Below are 21768 nucleotides of genomic sequence, written 5' to 3' on the forward strand. Positions count from 1 at the left end.
GACATGTCACATCAAGAAATAGAACAACAACAAAAAAGAAACAGATTATCCAAGCCCCAGATGCCCTCCAAGGGTCCCTATCTAAACCAAGGGCAACATCTCTCCTGGCTTCTTATATCGTGGGTTAGTTCTGTTTTAAATTTTTTAATAAAAAAGCCATGCTGTATTTATTCTTTTACATCTGACTTTTTCCATTCAATGTCATGTTTGTGAGACTCATCCACGTTGTGTGCTGTGTGCTCCTTCCCATGGCTCAGTGTTTGAAAGGAAAGAAAGTGCTATTTGCTCGGTCACGTCCGACTCTTCGTGACCTCACGGACTGTAGCCTGCCAGGCTCCTCTGTCTATTCCCTTCTCCAGGGGATCTTCCCCACCCAGGAATCGAACCCAGGTCTCCTGCATTGCAGGCAGATTCTTTACCATCTGAGCCAGCAGTGAAGCCCAATGGCCCAATGGCTCAATATATCCCACCTTAAAAATATATCAAAGATGACTTATCCATTCTACTCTTGACGGACATTTGGTTATAGCCAGTGTTCTGGTTCTTATAAATACTGCTGCTATGAACATTCTTATACCTCTTGCAGCTGAACATATGCACACTTCTGCTGGGATTATACTTAGGTGTGTTTTTGCTAGGGCACAGACTATGCAGTTATAGTAAATACGGCTAGGGTTCCACAGTAGCTCACCATGGAACACATTTTCAAGCAGAGTGCAACATACCTGGGCTGGTGAGCCGACTCATGTGTACTTGGACACCCCTGCCCACGCGCTGATGAAGTTTCAACTCCCCTTCCACACCCTGCTGCGTGGATCAGCTGTGGAAAGGCTGTTCACCCCACAGAAGTGTGATCAACTCCTGAGAACTATGAGCAGGCCAAGCCAACTTAAAACCCAAATTAGAGTGCCTCACCATTCCCCTTGGCCATGCACACTGCTGCTGGATAACCAGCACCTGGGCTACATTTCAGCCCTGCCAGATGCCCTATGCTTCCCCAGACTCTCTCCTGACTCTGACTACCAATGTCCCCAGACAAACCAATAAGAGCCCAGGGGAGCTATGTCTGAGCATAATCCAGCGATTTTGTTCACATCACCTTCCCCTAGGTGCCTTCATCTAACCTGGAAATAGTACCCATTCTTTGCAGAGTAAGGTTTGAGCTCGATTCTCAGCAAACCCCAAATCAAACACTGTATTATTCCGGGGACATATGCAAATAAGGCTACTTATAAAGAAAAACAAGGAACTGATTAAGATGAGGCTGAGGATGTGCACACCCATGTTCAATGCAGCATTATTCACAACAGCCAAAAGGGAGAGGCAACTCAGGTGTCTGTCAATAGATGAACAGATAAACAAACTGTGAGACAAATACTTATATCCCAACTTATTTTGGTGTCATGGTGACATGGCATCCATGTTTCCCAAGGAGTTTCCCCATTCTGCAGATTCTCTGACATCTTAAAATAACTCCAGCTCATTTCTTATTAAAAAATAAACAAATAAGCCATACCAATAAAAAAAATAATGACCTGAGGAAGATATGACATCTTCCATGACTATAAAGATTATAGCATTTTGACAAATATCACGTATCATAAAACCTAAGACATTTTTTATTAGAGGACGTATTTTTTTATGCACAACCAAGAAAGAAAACTGCACTGCCAATTAAACTGTAACAGGCCATCGACTATTTTTATAGATGCTAGCATGGGGCAGGGGGAACTGCATCTTAGATTTGATGAAATATCATAATTCAGAAAGAATCAGTATTGAATTCTGATTCAATTAAATACAACTGAATTTGAGTTTATAAGTCAGGAGAGTTTATTATTCAGCTGCTTCATGCTTAATTCAACTAGATTCAATGTCATTACAAATACCAACAACAACAACAAAAAAGTTTAAAGAAAATAACTCTAGAATTTGAGAGACTATTTTTCATACTTAACACAACTCTTTCATGGGAGCAATAAGATAATGTACAAAGAAGAAATGCAAAACCCTTCAGTGTTGCCGCCTGTGTACACAACACATCATGTGTGACAAGCCTCCTGGGGGGGCTGTTTCATCAGGTTCCGAAGAGGTACGGATACTCCACTCCCTTAACAGTAGGGAGATGAAGGTTTAGAGCATCCTAGATAAAGATGTAAGTGAAATAATGAGATGCAGTATCCTCTCATTGTAGACCATGGCCAAGCTCTCGATGTTCCTCCCGTCTGATAACAGGTGCTGAGACCGTGGAAGAGGGGTGGGCGTGGGGAGGAGAACCACCATGTATGGACCCCTCCGCATTGGGTACCAAGTTACACACATGTGACCACACATAACCATCCCACAGCATCCCAAGGCAGGTGACTCGGTGGTGGGAAAGCTCCCTGAGGCAAGAAACTTACTTAAGGGCGTTGGCCAGTTGTTGGTGGGGTAGAGATCTGAGACCAGTTCATGTCCCTCTAAACCCCATACTTCCCCCACTGCACCATTAGACCCATCTGGTCCAAAGCTCTATACAAATAGTGTGGAAGACATGTGTAAAAGTCAGGTCCAGATGAAAATAACTGGAATCTGCTTCTTTACCTTGCCCATTTTAAGTCCTGCTGAGTTTTAAAACTCATGGTAAGCAGTGGCACGAGGGCAAGAGCAGAGACTTTGAGAAGAAAAAAAAAAGAAAAATGGCAGAAAAGAGATGCAGAATTGAATCAGGCAGTACTAGCTTGTTTACTAGGAGTCTGCGTTAGAAGTGAAAAGTGGGCCCAGGTCCACGGTGGACAGCAGATTTCAGAGGCCTGGGGCAGGCGGACATATGGTCACTCTGCTGAAGTCATGCATAGAAATGAAGAGCCTCCTCCTCCTAAGACCCTCCCCAGAAGGGCAGGCCCCGGCTGGGCGCCGGCCCGTCTCCCACCGACCTGGCTGTGGCTGTGACAGTCCAGCAGGTCGTTGCAGATGTAGGCCTGCAGGACGGTCTCTCTCTGCTCTCCGGGGTGCGATGTGGTCAAGCGCTAGGACAAAGAAAAACAAGAGCAGCGAGGTCCAAGTGTGAACGTGGGGAAAAGGCGTTTTCTCACCACAGGTGGGAACAGTAACTGTGCCTTTCACCAAACCAAACGAGTAACACCCAGCTGGGCAGCTGGTCAACCAGCCGACATGCTGGTGAACAAAAAATTACAGCGAACTTCCTAATGGGTGATGCAGGAGTCACCTAACATACATACGCTCCTGAGCAGTGAAAGTGGAAAATGACGGGACTGCAAGGGACCAGATAAGGGAGGGCTCCCCAGTGCCTGGTGGGTATTATCCCCCGCCCCCCGAAAGTGGCTCAAGAGTTGGTCCTTGAAGGATAAGCAGACCTTCAGGCTTCACGTGACGCGTGAGCGTGGTGCAGGCTAGGATGTGTGGTCCGGCGGAGGGATGTGTCCGATGGGGCGGGCTGTGAGTGAGCGCGAGGCCCACGGAGCACACTCATTCTACAGGGGCCTGGGGATACTGTGTGTGCGTGAGTGTCTGTGTGGGGCATCCCTGGCACTGCCTTCCCTTCTCTTTCCCGGGGTGCCTCTCCTTGGCAGGCTTCCCTGATAGCTCAGTTGGTAAAGAATCCGCCTGCAGTGCAGGAGACCCCAGTTCAATTCCTGGGTGGGAAGGATCCACTGGAGAAGGAATTAGGCTACCCACTCCAGTGTTGGGCTTCCCTCGTGGCTCACCCGGTAAAGAATCCGCCTGCAAGGCGGGAGACCTGGGTTCGATCCCTGGGTTGGGAAGATCCCCTGGAGAAGGGAAAGGCTACCCACTCCAGTATTCTGGCCTGGACAATTCCATGCACTGTATAGTCCATGGGGTGGCAAAGAGCCGGACATGACTGAGCAATTTTCACTTTCTCTCCTTGGCTGCAGCGGGTCCAGTCCATCTCTGACACCTGCCTCTGGGGACCTCCACCGTTCAGTTCTGGGTAGTCTGCCACCCTGTCTTCTCACCCATGTGCTGTTCATGGTCACACCTAGGAGGCCTCTGCTGGGCTGGTGTGAAGGGGCTGAGGTGGGGGTGTTGGAGGGGTCTCAGACAGAATCTTATAAGGATCTGTGTGTTTTTCCTGCTTGTTCTATGATAATGTCATTCAGTAAGCAAAGGATTACCAGGTCTCACCACGAGGCTCACTTGCACAAACAGCGGGAACCCAGTGGATAATCCAAGAGCCCCAGCGTGGCTGGTAACCAGGGCTGCGGCAAACCTCCGGGCAGGTTACTCTTGTTGCCCCACCCATTCCAGTCAACTGGGCAGAGCAGACATGCTAACTGGTCGCTGGACTCTTCCTGCTGGTCTGGGAGCACTCAGAGTGCTCCCAAAAAACACATTCCCGGAAGTGCTACCAGCCATCAGAGTGCACGTGAGGAGAGCTATTTTTATCCAGAGATGGAGAAATGACACAAAGGTATTTTGATGTCAAGATAGCCTGAAATGTGGGGATCCCTGAAGAGGTCTGACACTACTGCGGGTCAATCAGAGTAGACTGTTCAGTTAAGGAGTGAACCGGTATTGGCTTGCACCAGCGGTTCTCAAAGTGTAGTCTGGGGAACCCTGGGGCTTCCCAGAGTCCCTTCAGAGGGGTCTACAAGGTCACAATTATTTCTATAATAATACTAAGACATGTTTTGTCTTTTTAATGATTAGTTTCTCAGAGGTTAGATGAAGTGTGATACTGTGACAAACAATGGAGAAGCAGAGATGAGAATTCAGCTGTCCTCCATCAAGCCACACATTAAAGAAATTTATAAAAAGGCAAACTAATGTCAGCCTTCTAAAATTTTTTTAGTTTGGAAAACAGTTACTTTTCATAATGTTATTTATGTTATGTCCTTGGTTTATTAGTGTTTATTTATTTATTTTTATTCTTTGGTCAAGCCACATGCATGGCATATGAGCTCTTATTTCCCTGATCAGGATTCAAACCCACTTCTTCTGCAATGGAAGTGTGGCATCTTAACCACTGGATCGCCAGGGAAGTCCTATTATTGTTCATTTTAAATGAACTAATAAATATATATTTTCTCAGTTTTAACTGCTAACACTATAAATTTTGGTAGAAAAAAATTCACATAAACAAAACCTCTTTGAGTTCCTCAGTAATTTTTGACCATGTCAAGAGGTTTGAGACCAAAAGGCTTGGGAATCACTGCCTTAACTGTGATCAATCTGAAAACTGGGGAGAAAAGCAACCATTTATTTATTTACTTTCTCATTTTTATTTGGCTGCACTGGGTGTCAGTTTCAGCATGTGGAATCTAGTTTTCTGACCAGGAATCAAACCTGGGCTCCCTGCATTGGGAGTGAAAAGTCTTAGCCACTGGACCACCAGGGAAGTTTCTATTTTTTTTTTTTAATGAAGTCTTTTTTTTTTTCTTTTTTTGTCTGCCCCTTGGCAAAAGCAGCGGCCCCCTGCAGTGGAAGTGCGGAGTCCTAACCACCAGGAGCCCCGGGGGATTCCCAGAAAAGCCACTGTTTAGGCTGTATTTTCCTTAAAGACTTGTTAATAAGTTTTCTCTCTTGATGTGGCTGCAGGGGAATATCTAAATCCGGAGATCTCTATGGGGGTCAGTATGAGAGGGACCCTGAACTCTAACAGGCTGATGCCACCAGCTGCAGGTCTGACTCACAACCAGGGAAGGGGCCAGAGGACAGCGCGACTCCAGGGCCTGGAAATTGCATGTATCAAATCATCCAGTGAGGGTAATGGCAGCTACGATGTCAATATAAGGGTTTTTGTTTTTTTTTTTTTAAGAGACCACAGGGATCGTCAGAAGCTGCTTTTTTAATTTTAGCTCTTGGTATCAGCAGGCAGCAGGAAGAATGATTTTGAGAAGATGGGTTGAAAGATACAAGCAAGGGAGCCAGTCAAGAAAACCAGCATGGTCTTTTTTTTTTCTACTTCAAGAAAAAGGTACGTACCCAACGTAGAGCCTGCAACAAGAAGGCTTTCAAGCGGTCACTCCCCAAAATCAAATCCTTCTTCAGTTTCTCATAATCCAAGGAGGGCAGTAACGGGACATCCTTCAATTTCCTGCTCAGCAACACAAGTTCAAAGAGAAAGAAAAGGGCAGAAGGGCATGTTCATTATACCTCCTGAGTATCATTACGTCCCATCTTGAGCGGCTCTGACAGACTTGTCGGGCAGGGGTCCACTTGCTCTCCCTATGTTCCTGGCATCAACCTCTACCGAGAGGGCTGGGTTCCAGGCCCCGACCCTGGCTTCACAGGGCTCAGCTCTGCCTCTCTTTTTTATGTACCAAAATCTATATACGTTTTCCTAACACGAAGAGTCTGCCTAATGGCTGTGGAAACCACTGCATGCACAATAGACCACGGCTCCACCAGGGCTTCCAAGGGAAGAAATCGCGTTGGAGACCTCACAACTTCCCATCGAAGTTCTAAGATTCTGAGCAAAATCCAAAGTCTTATTAGTGTCAGCAGGCCCCTAGGGTCCTTCCTAAAAACCTGAGGGGCGGGCTTGGGGGGATGTGAAGGATAGTGAAGTGAAAGTTGCTCAGTCGTGTCTGACTCTTTGCCACCCCATGGACTGTAGTCCATGGAATTCTCCAGACCAGAATACGGGAGTGGGTAGCATTTCCCTTCTTCAGGGGATCTTCCTAACCCAGGGATCAAACCCAGGTCTCCCGTATTGCAGGCGGATTCCTTACCAGCTGAGTCACAGGGGAAGCCCAAAGGACAGACCAGGGGTCAGAAAACCACCCTGAAGATGCGGTGCACCTCACTGACGCTCCAGGAGGTAGGAGGATATGGCCAGGAAGTGGCAGTACATGTGGGTGAGGCGAGTAGTAAGTAGGACAATTTGCAAACCCTCCTCGAGAGGACCTGAGTCGGACCTCAGGCTAAGGCAGGTTTCAAATCAGAGAGCTCTCTGTTCAGAGATCTACAAGGTGCAGACGACCCGACACCTGCATTTGGTTTACCAGAAATGGAATGAACCATCTTAGATGCCTTGTCTTTTAAACAAGCAAACTCACATTTTGTTTTGTTGAACAGAAGGAGATTGGAGGGTACGGAAAAATTGAAAACTGAATGATGGATTGTCTCAACGTTAATTTCCTCATTTGGATGTTTTACTACAGCCAGATGAGATGTCACCACTGGGGAGACACTGGAGGACTCAACTTCAGGTGCATCTGTAATTGTTTCAAAACAAAAAGACTAAAAACTAAAACTGTGCAGAGAATATTAATATTCAATGAGGATTCATTGAGAACTGAGTAAAAAGACTAAATATGTAGGGTTTCATTTGTTTTTAAGGGTGGAGTAAAAACTGGGTTAATATTTCTGGGAGGTAGGATTGGGGGTTCTTTAAAATTTCTTCTTCATATGTTTCTGTGGAGTCAAAATTTCTATAATGAGCATGTATTACTTACATTATAGAAAAAATTTACATGCTAGGTTATTTTTTGGTCACACCATGTGGCTTGCAGGATCTTAAATTCCCCGACCACGTTGGAACTCACACCCTTGGCAGTGAAAGTGCAGAATCCCAGTCACTGGACTGCCAGGGAATTCCCTTAATGTTAGTTTTTAAAAGACAAAATAAGATCCTCTTACAGTGCCTGGAAGAAAAAGCTAGAAAAGAGGCATCAAATGGGGTCTCAGTTAACATTCCTGGGGAAGAGCATCTTCAATTTAAAACAAGCAAATGGTAAATCTTTGTACATGACACATTGATTATTTTGATTTTTCTTTCCCCCGGAGGCAGATACTATTGTAAGTTTTAAAAGTAATACAAATATGTTAAAAATTGCAATTATAAATAGCTGGCCAGTATTCTTCAAAAGTGTCAAGGCCACAAAAGACCAGGACTGAAGAAGGATTTCGAAGTAAAGGAAACTAAGACGTGCCAGGACTAACACGTGTGATCGTGGGTTGAGTCTCAGTTCACAGAAAAGACATGGTGGAACAACTGGTAAAGTGTGAGTAAGGCCGGCAGGTTAGATGACAGTACTGCTTCAGCATTAATTTTCTCATTTTGATAACTACACTGGGCTTGTGTAAAACAGTAACACTGGGGAATCTGGGTGAAGGATATATGGGAATTCTCTGTACTCTTTTTGCAACTCTGAAATTATTTCAAAAGTAAAAAAAAATAAAATTAAAATTCAAACAGTCTCTTTTTCTAGACAAAAAAATTTCCATTTTTAAAACCAAGTCTGATAATGTTCCATAGCTGGGGAGCTTCTACTGTAAAGAGGAAAAACTGTCCTATTTGGGCCATATTTACTTGCCAATAATGGACTGATGCTGATGCTAAAGCTCTAACACTTTGGCCACCTGATGTGAAGAGCCAACTCATTGGAAGGGACCCCGATGCTGGGGGAGATTGAGGGCAAGAGAGGGGGTGACAGAGGATGAGATAGTTGAATGCCATCACCGCCTGGATGGATATGAGTCTGAGCAAGCTCTGGGAGATAGTGAAGGACAGGGAAGCCTTGCGTGCTGCAAAGAGTTGGATATATGACTTAAAAGAATGAACAACAACGGCAATATTACCAACAAGTTGCTCAACAGCCTGGCATTTCTGTGGTCCAACCACTCTCCCAGGGTCCATGAGGAAACTGAGCTACAGAGAGGTATAAAAGTGGTCCAAGGTCACAGAGTCTGTGGCCAAGAGGGTTTTAATCCTGACAGTCTGTGCTCGTAAGCACCACATTCTAGAGCCACCAACCGAAGTGAACCAAGTGCAGGGTCCACGTCAGGCTCAGGCAGGATGGAGGGAGGAGCAATGCTGTGTGAACTGCAGGTGTCTGTGTAATCATCTCACAGCACCCAGCCCACCGCATTCCCCACTCCCTGCCACCCAAGGCTGGCTCAGGGGGTCACCAGAACCCACCCTAGTCCTCATGTCCATGCCAAAGGCTCTCGACTTCCTTGCTACTGCAACACACATGCCTGGTGGAGCTCCCCACCCCCTTGGGGGACAACCTAATGCTCCAGCACAACACAGAGCCGGCCTGTGGCCCTGGCCATGGTGTGAATCAGCGGAGAACGTAAAATGTAAACACTGCAACACTCCGCTGACTGCCTTATGACAGGAAATTAAATTGATTTCTATAAAACATTATAAGAAAAATTCAGTGATTTTTCCATTCCATTTTACCTTGCCAACATAAATAGAAATAACTTTAAAAGATATTTTTATAAGTATTTTTGGGGACTTAAAAAAAAACTTTATTCCAAACATATTTGATAAGTATTACTTATAATTACTGGTATTTCCTTTAATACCTACACGGAGCTCCAGATAATTAAAGGAATTCATCTAAATTAGGCAATTAAAATGAGAATTTATTAAAAGCACTTGGAAATCCATTTTTACCCATAGCTATTCCCCTTAATAACAATTCCTCAGAGCAGTTACTTACACGGGTGCCAAGGAGGCTCTTAACATCGTTGAAGCCTGTGGGGGAAGGGATAGAAGGAAACAGATTGTGTTAAAACACTGACAGCAATGCACTAACCCCCAATCACTACAGTGGCACAAAAACAACAGATTTGCAAAGTTTTTCATCCATCGGATTCTCCAACCATAATCAGATTCAATTTAAAAATTAGCCCCCCCCCCAAAAAAAATAAAAAAGAAAAGAAAAAATAAAAAAAATAAAAAATAAAAATTAGCCCAAGTCCAAGTTACGTAACATCTTACTGATGCATTTCCCAAGCCACCCACCCTTGACTTGTTGCTAAACTCCACTCCAAAGAGCACTCTATAAAACCCCGGGTGGGGTCACCCTGACCAAGCTCCTGGAGGAAGAACTTAAAACTGCCTAGTCAAAGACATCATAAAGAATAAAAGCAATGAAAATCAGTTTATTATCCTGGTTTTACTAAGATTTTATCTTTGAATATAAAAATAACACGTGCACGTTGCACGGAGTCAAACACTATAGAAATGTTTATAGAAAAAATTCACAAGCCCCCTCCCATACCACTCCCTAAAGGGGATTTAAAGATCCTGTCTATAGGCCAAATCACGGCCTACTTTATGGGCATGTCCCATTTATTGTTTTCTTGCTTTCTTTTTGCCATATTAAGCATCCACTACAATAGAGAAACAACCAAGTGCTGTGAATGGCACTTGTTTGGATTGACGCAAACCAACCATAAAGGACATTTGAGAAAAGAAGGGAAATGTGAAAATCTCATTGGTATTACATGATACTAAGGAGTTAGTGTTAATTATATTTGGTACTATGGTTATGTTTTGTTTGTTTGTTTGTTTTTTAAAGCCCTTATCTCTTTGAGATGTATACTGAATTATTTATAGGTAAAGTAATAGATAGTCAAAGCTATGGTTTTTCCAGTAGTTATGTATGGATGTGAGAGCTGGACTATAAAGAAAGCTGAGCATCAAAGAATTGATGCTTTTGAACTGTGGTATTGAAGAAGACTCTTGAGAGTCCCTTGGACTGCAAGGAGATCCAACCAGTCCATCCTAAAGGAGATCAGTCCTGAATATACATTGGAAGGACAGATGCTGAAGCTGAAACTCTAATACTTTAGCCACCTGATGCGAAGAACTGACTCATTGGAAAAGACCCTGATGCTGGGAAAGATTGAAGGCAGGAGGAGAAGGGACAACAGAGGATGAGATGGTTGGATGGCATCACTGACTCTGTGGACATGAGTTTGAGCAAACTCAGGAAGTTGGTGATGGACAGGGAAGCCTGGCGTTGCTGCAATCCATGGGGTCACAAAGAGTCGGACACGACTAAGCAACTGAACTGAGAGTGATAGAATGTTTAGAATTTGTTGAAGAGAACTCTAGGAGGGAAAAGCTAAGTAGAGCGGAAGAGAGGAAGTCTCAGCCATCTGTGGGGCCTTTCCAGAAGGGGCAGGCAGTGGTACTCTGCTTCCTCTATGTCACTACAATCCTCGAGCCTTATCCATGCTGATCATATTCAATGGTGGTTATTTTGCAGCCACTTCTGTGTCCTTTTCCTTTAGCAGACACTGAGTTCCTCAAAGGCTGGAGATACAGCACCCTCGGGTACCTAACACGAAGCACAGTGCCTGGACCACAGAGACACTCAGTCAACATTTGCTGAATGAATGAATCAGGACTGACTTCCTAAAGGGGCACTTCAGGGAATTTTCTGGTGGTCCAGTGGTTAGGACTCCATGTTCTCATTGCCAAAGGCCCAGGTTCAATCCCTAAGATCTAAGATCCCTAAACCACGTAGCCAAAAAAAGTTTTTTGTTTTCTTTAAAATCTTCAAAAGTGGGCACTCTAGGGCTTCCTTGGTGGCTCCACGGTAAAGAATCTGCCTGCCAATGCAGGACACACAGGTTCGATCCCTGGTCTGGGAAGATCCCACATGCCGAAGAGCTGCTAAGCCTCTATGCCACAACTACTGAAGCCTATGCCCTGCAACAAGAGAAGGCCACACACCTGGACTAGAGAGTAGCCCCCACTCGCCACACTAGAGAAAAGCCCGAACAGCAACAAAGACCCAGGACAGCCAAAAATAAATAAATAAATAAAATTATTTTAAAAAATAGAATCCGTTTCAGAATCCTTGACAAATTTAACAAACAACTGTAATAAATCAGCCCTGTTGTCAACTGTTTCCCTTCAAAGTATTTACAGACCTCCCAATTCTCACCTCGAAGACAGAAAACCCTGCTTTTAAATGGCTCATGACCAAGTATGTTTTGCATTTTTTAACTCTTTCACTATTTTTTTTTTTTTTTGGCCACACTGCATGGTTTGTGGAATCTTAGTTCCCTGACTAGGACTGAACCTGGGCCCTTGGCACTTGGCAGTGAGAAAGCAGAATCCTAACCACTGAGCCACCAGGGAATTTCCTTTTCTTTTCTTTTTTTTTTAAAAACCCTTGACTTTTTTTTTTGTTTTTTTAATTGAAGAAACTACCTGTTATTCCTGTTACTGGCTTAAGTAGGAAGGAGTTCAGAAAATAAGTTGGAAATGTCAACTACATTACTCATCTAACACACTAAGAGGATCAAGGAGCCAGGAATGAGTCAATTAAGGACATAGCCATAGTAAAATATTAGCATAATATATGCACAAAAGAAAAATATTTTAAAATTAGTGATATTGGCTAATTCACATGTCCACAAATAAAATTCACTTACATACATCCCCTTTTCTCATAATTAAGAAAACCTTTTCTATCTTTCAAAAAATTGATTCTGTTCCTCTTTTGCTAAATTCTATGTCATTCTATTTGTCCTATGAAGAAATTAACTGAAAAGTAGTAATAACTGACCCTTTCATGAGAAAAGCCAGTATGTCAAACAGTATCAAGAATTTATTATCTGTGCATGCATGCTAAGTCACTTTGGTTGTGTCTGACTCTTTGTGATCCCCTGGACTGTAGCCTGCAGACTCCTCTGTCCATGGGATTCTCCAGGCAAGAATACTGGAGTGGGTTGCCATGCCCTCCTCCAGGGGATCTTCACAATCCAAGGACCGAACCCCTGTTGCATTGGCAGGCAGGTTCTTTACCACTAGCACCACCTGGGAAGCTCCTTTATTATCTAATCAAGTAAAAGAAAACAACACCACCAAAAAAAAACAAAAAACACCAAACTGGTGATGAGCTGTAGGAAGAATGGCTAAGCACGCTCTTAATGAGAAAGGAGAGGTTATGGTATTTCGTTAAGTCCTTACTGACTGCTCACCCAATAGGCCTTTGCTAGGCACTGTTGATACTGGTGAGCAGGCAAAGACCCTCTTCTCAGACAGCTTGCAATTCAGTGGGGAGAATCAGTGATCAAATAACTCTCCGCACCAAATCTGCAAGACGGGGGCAATATTATACCAGCGGGTGCAGACGCCAAGGAGAGCACGTGGAAGTCAGCCTCGCTTCCCCCTCTTTTCTGCCCGTCCACCCTGAGCTCCCTGCACTGACGAGGGTGCTGGAGCTGAGCGGCAATGAGCTGAAGTTATGAACTGGGATGTTGACCTTAACACTGACACCCCGGTAGAAGCTTGCCCACAGAATGGAAACCTCACTGCAGGTGACAATGACCACTTCCTTCCCTGAGGTGGAGGCGTTAGTAAGAACACTCAAACACCTCGGGGGGCGGGGGGGTGGCCTGCTCTGACCTCTCGACCAGCCTTTACACTGGACAGGATTTCTAAAGGTCACCGCCACCAGCTGTGGGCGCTGCTCTGCAGGCAGGTGGGGTGGACACAGATCCAATGGTCTGGCCAAGGAAGGACAGCCCCAGGGAGAGAAAGCTGGGAGAGAAAGGGTCCAAGTCCATCATCAGTTGGAATCATTTCCCTCTCGAGCTAACAATGGATTCCGAGTCTGGACGATGGGCCCAGAGAGCATCCCCTTGCTAAGGGGCCTGACTGCAGGCCATGTGGGTGCTGTGTGACCTCTGGTGCATTACGCTGGGTGGTCAGGGCGAGGACCCCAAGGCTTGGGGCACCAGAAAGAGACTGGCATCCCAGCCCACAGTGGATGCTAGGCGCGGGCAGGCGGTGCTTTCCCAGCTGGGGAAACACAGTGTGAATGTGCAGCAACCCTTTCCGGGCCCAGGCAGAGGCCAGCGGAACAATGAACATAGGAACCCATTACTGAACCCGTCATTAGTCACTGAGCACCTCTCCTGTGCCAGGTTCGGGGCAGGGCTCTCTGGAATGCTTGGACGTGGAAGAGATAAATCGATAAACCTGGGCTGAGAGTGACAGGGCAGAGCTATGCCTCCATCACTGCTCAGCCTGCAGGCCAGGGACCTGAGCCTGGCCCTCGGGGTAGAGGGGCCACACGAGCCTGGGACAGCTCTTGGTGACAGCGGCAGGATGAGGGGCTTTGCTAATGACGCATGACATCAGGAAGTGTATTTAGAGAAACTGCTGTGAGGTGTGACATGCCGTGAGTGTCCCTCGGTCATGGGGACTGCAGAGTAGTCCCCATGGGGACGGGGTAAGCGGTCCCTCACCGTGGGCCTTCTCCAGATGCCGGTGTGTGGTTGTGAACCTCAGGATACAGCGTGTCTCAAACTCGTGACATCAACGCTTTGTCTGGGGACAGGGTCATCCTGTGGGGCTGGCTTCTGGGCACACATCTCGGAAATTGCTGTTCCAGAGGATGCAGTCCAGGGAGGGTCAGGAAGAGCCGCAAGGACACCAGGGACGGAAGGCCCTGTTTGGGGCCCGAAACCTCCTCGGACCAGGCCAGTCTGCGGCCAGCCCTGCTTCCCAGGCCCTGCTCACCCAGGACTAATGCTGATGCAGGGGCCGCCTGTGCGGTGCAGACAAAGGCAGGGCCCTTGTCAAGAGACCTCACAAGGCATGATCGCCAGGAGACGTTAAATAACCACAGGACACTTGAGGGACTGTGTGTTGGCCAGCGGGCAGAGAGGCCATGGGAGCCGGAGACCCAGGGAGCATCCCCACCACCTGGAGAAGGGTGACTGCTATGGCCAACCCTCTACCAGGAGGTGCACGACTCGAGAGGGCAGGGGTGTGGCTACAGGAGGGGAGCGTTGCCATGGACCATGGGGCCAATGACATGTGGAAAGAGAGCTAAGCGTGTGAGTGGCGTGGGTGTGCCCGCGTCTGAATGTGCCGGCGAGTTTTCCAGGACTCTCCGGGCAGGGTTCTCTCTGGCTCCCCAGGCCCTTGGCTCTGTCCCTCCACCCACTAGCCTGCAGGTGTTTGAGCTCCTGGGGCCAGGGGCGGGCATGCTGGGGCTCCTCGGGGTTTCTGTGACCAGAGTTGGGCCTAGATAGATGGACAGGCATCACATCACGGAGGGCTGAGGACTCCACGCAGAGCACTCTGGACTGCAAGGAGTGACAGGTATTACACGAGGTAGAGTGTCAAGGTCAGATTCCTGTATGTACCTAAATCCTTCCTGAAACCTGTGGGCTAAACAAATAGGACACAGTCAGGGGCTTCCCTGGCCAGTCCGGTGGTTAAGACTCCGTGGTATCTTATGCAGGGGGCGCAGGTTCAATCCCTGTTCAGAGAACTAGATCCCATTTGTGGCCAAAAAATAAAAAAAGACACAACCAAAAAGGTCACTCCAGCTCCCATGAGAAGGAGCCATCAGAGATCTAAGGGCTTTGAGACTGAGACCAGGCAGAAAACATTGCTTTAATCAGGACAGAAAGACAGACCCTGAACAGACACAAAACCAGGAGGCAGGGCAGGGGGAGCCACAGCTCCCCCTACTGGAAGCTTCAGGAAGTGCCCTCCTTAGCGGAACAGCGTCACAGCAAGGCTTCCTGAACAATTGCTCGAGGCCCCTTCCCAAAAGGGTCACGGTCACGGCCACCCCCCCAGCCCCCTGCAGGTTGTTACTGCTAAGATAGATGGCTGATTTTGGAAGTAGATGCCTCCTAAGAGCCACATGTCCTGAGCTTTTAGTATACTTAATGCTATCAGATCTGGAAGTACTATAAATTACATTTCTTTTTTTTAAAAATTTATTTATATTATTTATTTGGCTGCACTGGGTCTCAGCTGAAGCATGCAAACTCTTATTTGTGGCATGGGAACTCTTACTTGTGGCATGTGAGATCTAGTTCCCTGACCACGGATTGGACCCAGGCTCCCTGCCTTGGGAGTGCAGAATCTTAGCTACTGGACCACCAGGGAAGTTCTTATACTTCCAGTGGGGCCTACTGGGAGTTGTGCGAGAAAGGGAGGGTTAATTTCTAAATAAGCCATTTTCTCCACTAAGGACAGATTTAAATGGAAACTTTCCCATCTGAAGAATCACAAACCCAGAGGTGCCACTGGGTGGGCCTTGGGACTCACGCAGGGGGCTGTGTCCACCTTGAGAGTGTCTCTGCATTCACTCTTACCCACTGCAAACAGGGGCTAAGAGGAGAAAGGCATTCCATGGCACTTTTAAAGGCTGTTTGCAGCACACAAAGATAGATGTTGCACCGTTAGAAACAGCAAAAAACTGACCATGTCTATCAGAGGAATAGTTAAATGAATCATACTGTTCTCAAATTAAGATTCTAAAAGATAAGGGAGATATAAGTATGCTAAAAGGACATGAAAGACTCCCGAAAATATACCATTAAGTTAAAAGAGACAGCTGCAGAAGGATGTATCTAATAAAATCTCAGTCATATATAGTTTTTAAAGGTTTGGAGGATGCATATAAAACACAGTCAAACAGTGTCACCTGTGGAGGAAGGCAGGATGGGGTGTGAGGGAGGGAAGGGATTTGTGCTTCACTCCATTTCCTGCTAAACTGTTATACTTTTTCCAGCTGACACATATTTGTGTAGTTCCTGTATAATCTTAGAAAACAAAAAATTCTCCTTGTGCTCTTAGAAGAAGCTTCTTCTTTTACTGCTTATCACTAGATGCTTGATAATATGAAATCAGATTCATCTCATGCATGTGCGTGTGCTAAGTCGCTTCAGTTGTGTCTGACTCTGCTACCTCAACGACTGTAGCCCGCCAGGCTTCTCTGTCCATGGGGATTCTCCAGGCAAGAATACTGGAGTGGGTTGCTATGCCATCCTCCAGGGAATCTTCCCAACCCAGGCACTGAACTCGCATCTCCTGCATCAGCGGCCAGGTTATTTACCATTAGCACTACCTGGGAAGCCCCAAATTCATCTCACATCCCAGTAAATCATGGTCCAGGCTTTGGAACCTGACTTGGTAGGGACCATGGCATGACAAGCCTGGGGTTAGGGTGGTGACAAGCAGCCCAACTAGAAGAGGCTATGTGGGACAGTTCTTGTCTCAAAAATTGAACCTGATGAAAGCGAAAGAGGAGAGTGAAAAAGTTGGCTTAAAACTCAACATTCAGAAAACTAAGATCATGGCATCCAGTCCTATCACTTCATGGCAAATATAGACGGGGAAACGGTGGAAACAGTGGCTGACTTTATTTTTCTAGGCTCCAAAATCACTGCAGATGGTGATTGCAGCAATGAAATTAAAAGACGCTTACTCCTTGGAAGGAAAGTTATGACCAACCTAGACAGTATACTAAAAAGCAGAGACATTACTTTGCCAATAAAGGTCTGTCTAGTCAAGGCTACGGTTTTTCCAGCAGTCAAGTATGGATGTGAGAGTTGGACTATAAAGAAAGCTGAGTGCAGAAGAATTGATGCTTTTGAGCTGTGGTGTTGGAGAAGACTCTTGAGAGTTCCTTAGACTGCAAGGAGATCCAACCAGTCCATCCTAAAGGAGATCAGTCCTAGGTGTTCATTGGAAGGACTGATGTTGAAGCTGAAACTCCAATACTTTGGCCACCCGATGCAAAGAGCTGACTCATTTGAAAAGAGCCTGATGCTGAGAAAGATTGAGGGCAGGAGGAGAAGGGGACAACAGAGGATAAGATGATTGGATGGCATCACCAACTTGATGGACATGGGTTTGGGTGGACTCCAGGAGTTGGTGATGGACAGGGAGGCCTGCCGTGCTGCGGTTCATGGGGTCGCAAAGAGTCGGACACGACTGAGCGACTGAACTGAACTGAATCCTAGGAGCATCCAGATCTGTCAGCCAACTCTGATAATGCTTCTCAGGTGGTACGGTGGTAAGGAATCTGCCTGCCAATGCAGGAGATGCAAGAGATGCGGGTTCAACCCCTGAGTCGGGAAGATCCCCTGGAGGTGGAAATGGCAACCCACTCCGGTATTCTTGCCTGAAGAATCCCATGGAGAGAGGAGTCTGGTGGGCTATAGTCCATGGGGTTCCAAAGAGTCAGACACGACTGAGCACCTCACAACAGACAACTCTGATAATGCAGCAGACTTTGGGACAGTTACCTGGGCGGGAACGAGGTAGGGTAGAAACACACCTCTGGTCTCCCCATGGGGCCCTCTGCCAGGGTAATCTTCACACACACTCCCCAGAGGGGGTGACTTGCTGGATTTGCACTACCCTGGCCCTCTTCCTCTGGGCAGTGAGGCTGTGTGGGTGGAGGGGGTGGGGGGCAGGGATTGGCCTTCACTGTCCATGACTGAGTGAGAACGTTTCTTTAATTCCAGGGCTGAAAAGTAGGTAACCCACTTGCCTACCAAAAAACCCCCACATTGTCCAGTATAAGCTTTCTCAGAATCAGCAGCAATACCTTCAGTTCCATTTTCCTTCATTCTATCGTGTTTTTCAATTGGTTCAGAACTCCAGGGGAAGAAGGGTGCGATTTACCGAACAACTTTCAACAGTGAATGAGGTTGCACAGGACCAGATTCTTAGCAGTCAGATTTAAAAACCAGATCAAAGTACTACATTTTGTAGAAGATGCAGCTGTTTTATGATGGATCCTGGCCAGGCTTCTCCATGAATACAGTGAATGAGCCCAAAGAGAAGTTGATCAAGGACCAGGCTAGAAAGAAGGCTGGTCTGTGCTCACTGATTTATCTTGAAATTGATGACATTCTGTATGGTCTTAGAGTAGAATGTTGTTGTTGTTTAGTTGCTCAGTCATGTCCAACTCTTTGCCATCCCATGGACTGTAGTCCGCCAGGCTCCTCTATCCATGGGACTCTCCAGGCAAGAATACTGGAGTGGGTTGCCATTTCCTTCTCCAGGGGATCTTCCCAACCCAGAGACTGAACCCATGGCCCCTGTTGTGTCTGCTGCATAGCAGGTGGGTTCTTGACTGCTGAGCCACTGCGGAAGCCCTTACGATAGAATATATTCCCCTTTAAAAAATAAAAAAGCAATCTTCTCCTTCTGAAGGGCTTCCCTGGTGGCTCAGATGGTCAAGAATCCACCTGCAATGAGGAGACCTGGGTTTAATTCCTGGGTTGGGAAGATCCCCTGGAGAAGGGAATGACAACCCACTCTAGTATTCTTGCCTGGTGAATTTTATGGACAGAGGAGCCTGGCAGGCTACAGTGCATAGGATCTCAAAGAGTTGGACACGACTGAGTGACTAACACATGCACTTACTCCTTCCGAATCCTAGATCCTATCAGCTCAGTCACCACACAGCCCATCTAAATTGTATCCTAATTTCCTCTCCATACATTATACATCTGACACCACACATTGACGTTAGGCATGCCCAATCAATGACAATATCCTGTACACTTTCATAATGACCCCTCATCTACTCTTTTTTATCATCTTGTAAGAAAGATATACCAGGAACAATAAAAGACTGTTTGCAGCTTTTATTGCCTAGTAAGTCAGTGACTCAGTCAGTGACCAAAAAAAAAATGGTCATGAGTTAAGATAAACAGAGTTCACCCTCCCTCCTGTGAATTCTGAGGCTTAGACTCTGTATCTTGGCCTCACTGCAACGGGGGAGGATGGCAGGACCAGTCTCTTGGCAAACGAAGGTGACCTCCAGCGGGATGAAAGGTCCTACGTGCTGTGCCCCCATCCCCTTTGATGCTACTCCTTTCAAACATGACATCAGTCTTCTGTTTTGTGCTCTGCCTCAAGTCATGTGGGGTCTCTTTCAATTTATGGTTAAAAATTTACCTTAGTTGTAGCATGTGGGATCTGTTAATGGTTCCCTGATGAGGGGATTGATTGAACCTAGGCCTCCTGCGTTGGGAGCATGGAGTCTTAGCCACTGGACCACCAGGGAAGTCCCTAGAAAGCCCCTATTTTTGGTAAAGACACTCTGATCCTTAAAGTCATCCCAAGACTGATGACTTACAGCCAGGCATATATAGAACATAAAAACTCAACTCAGCCGGTCCTCAGGGAGGTGGCCTAATGCCCTCCATCCTAGAGGGCCCACGAGGAAGTTACTTGTTTGACACTCAGATGTCTGTGTGTACTTAACTGACATTTTAAAAAAATGGCCGACTCACTAAGATTTCTGTACACAGACGTCATTGGAGCCATATCCTCAAGCACCGGCTCCACAGCTCCTATCCTTCACTGTCCACGTGTGGCGCAGCCGACACAGCAGCGGCTGGCCAGTCCTTCCACGTGCACCCCAAGGACACGGTCAAGGACGCTGGCTCACAAGGATGGTACCACATCCTTTCTACCAAGATCCACGAGAGGAACTCTCCTCAGGTCTGAGCTACAGCATCACCCCATGCAGCGCTTTTTTGACTTGCCAGTCTTCAAAAATAATGTACTTAGTGACTTGCTTTTAAACTGTAAGAGTAATACACTGAGTTGGAAAAAGTTCATGGTCTAAAGGGCACCAGGGGACGCTGGCGGCACTGAGATGGTCTATTGTGGGCACGTGTGATGGGCTCATGGGCATTCATTTTACCGCTGTGCTTCGGAGGCTGCACGTGCAGCACAAATGTTGTCTTAGATGCAGTGAATATCATCATCTCTTCCGTTATAAATAAATCATGTAACTGCTTTCTGCACTGGCTGCTGGAAAGCCGGCACCAATTTCAGGCCACCTTCCCCACGTGCATTTTTTATACCAGTCTTAGCCTGGCTTACTTTTATTTTTCTCACCCTCATTTCCTTTTAACCATAATTTCTCTTTTCCCTCCAGTATCACTGAGATATAACTAACATGTATCATTGTATGAGTTCAAGGTGTACAGTGTGATAACTTGATAAAGGTGTGTACTGTGACGTGATTACCACAATACACAGCTGTCACCTCACCTTTTTTTCTAGTAAGAACATTTACGATCTATTCCTTTAGAAACCGTCAAGTTCACAATACAGTATTGTTAACTATAGTCATCATGCTGTCAATTACATCCCCAGAACATACTCATCTTAAAACTGGATGTCTGCACCCCTTGACCAATATCTCTCCATTTCCCCTACCTGCTGGCAACCACCAATCTACTTTCAGTGTCTATGAATTCTAACCAAAATTTCTTTATCTTTATTTTCTATTTTTTCATTTCTCACATGTGTGTTTTCTCATAATAAGAAGTTGCTTCAAACCTATTTGAGAATGAGGTAGATTATTTTAAAACTAAAAAAGGCCTCTGTTTATGAAGACCCTAGTGTTCATGTACAAACACTTCAGGAAAAACTGGGGCTCTAACCCTCGGCAGGAGGGGCTCTGTCTGACTTGAAGGGGGACTCCGACCCTCGAGGGGGGGCTCTGACCCTCAAGGAGGGGGTCTGACCCTCATGGAGGGGTGCTGTGACCCTTGGGGGGAGGGACTCTGATCCTGGGGTGGGGAGCTCTAAAACTTGGGGGGGGGAATCTAACCCTCAGGTGAGGGGACTCTGACCCTCACGGCGGGGGGGGGGGGCTGATCCTGGGGGGGCTCTGACCCTCGGGTGATGGGGCTTTAGTCCTCGGGGAAAAGCTCTGACCCTCGAGTGTGCCTCAGGATAACCCAGTGTTCCCTCCTAGCTGCCTAGCTCCACACATTCGGCCTCTGGACCAAGCGCCAGGCTGGTATCTCCCGGGACAGGGGTCCATGAATTGAAGACTCCCTCAAGAGACGCTGGTGTACTCTGTCTGTTCCTGGTTGAGGACCCAACCAACTCCCCGAGCCTCCAGACAAACTCTCCGAGGAAGGATATATCACCTATGGGGTATTTTGGCCTGTAAGGCAAACCTGAATCTAACCCCAAGGAAACATCAACCACAAAAGGAGAAATGTTCTATTTTTAAAGGAGGGGAAGGACTCCCTTCTTCTAAAATGTCAATGTCATCAAAGTCAAAGAAAGACAGAGAGGACCTTCAAGACGAAAGGAGGCTAAAGAGATGGGACAAGTCAACTGTAATACCTGACCCCACACTGTGGGGTGGGGGTGGGGAGATGCTGTAAAGGGTGTTAATAGTTCAGCTCACAAAACTGGAAAATGAACAGTAAGTTAATGAGGCAAAATACTGCATCACTATTAAA

The 21768-nt window shown here is 46.4% G+C and overlaps 1 protein-coding gene across 6 annotated transcripts in view; it reads right to left on the reverse strand.

Moving 5' to 3' along the window:
* ARMC9 (armadillo repeat containing 9) overlaps positions 1 to 21768 on the reverse strand; it is a 175838-nt gene that overhangs the window by 119920 nt on the left and 34150 nt on the right. For all 6 annotated transcript variants that reach the window (XM_065930365.1, XM_065930364.1, XM_065930362.1 and 3 more), the window contains 3 exons: positions 9420 to 9454; positions 5947 to 6058; positions 2916 to 3008 (listed from right to left, as the gene is read on the reverse strand). In XM_065930365.1, the coding sequence (XP_065786437.1) occupies positions 2916 to 3008; positions 5947 to 6058; positions 9420 to 9454 (240 nt within the window). The remainder of the gene's footprint in view (positions 1 to 2915; positions 3009 to 5946; positions 6059 to 9419; positions 9455 to 21768) is intronic.

This window comes from Muntiacus reevesi, chromosome 3 (assembly GCF_963930625.1).
Source record: "Muntiacus reevesi chromosome 3, mMunRee1.1, whole genome shotgun sequence".
NCBI classification, from domain to species: Eukaryota; Metazoa; Chordata; class Mammalia; order Artiodactyla; family Cervidae; genus Muntiacus; species Muntiacus reevesi.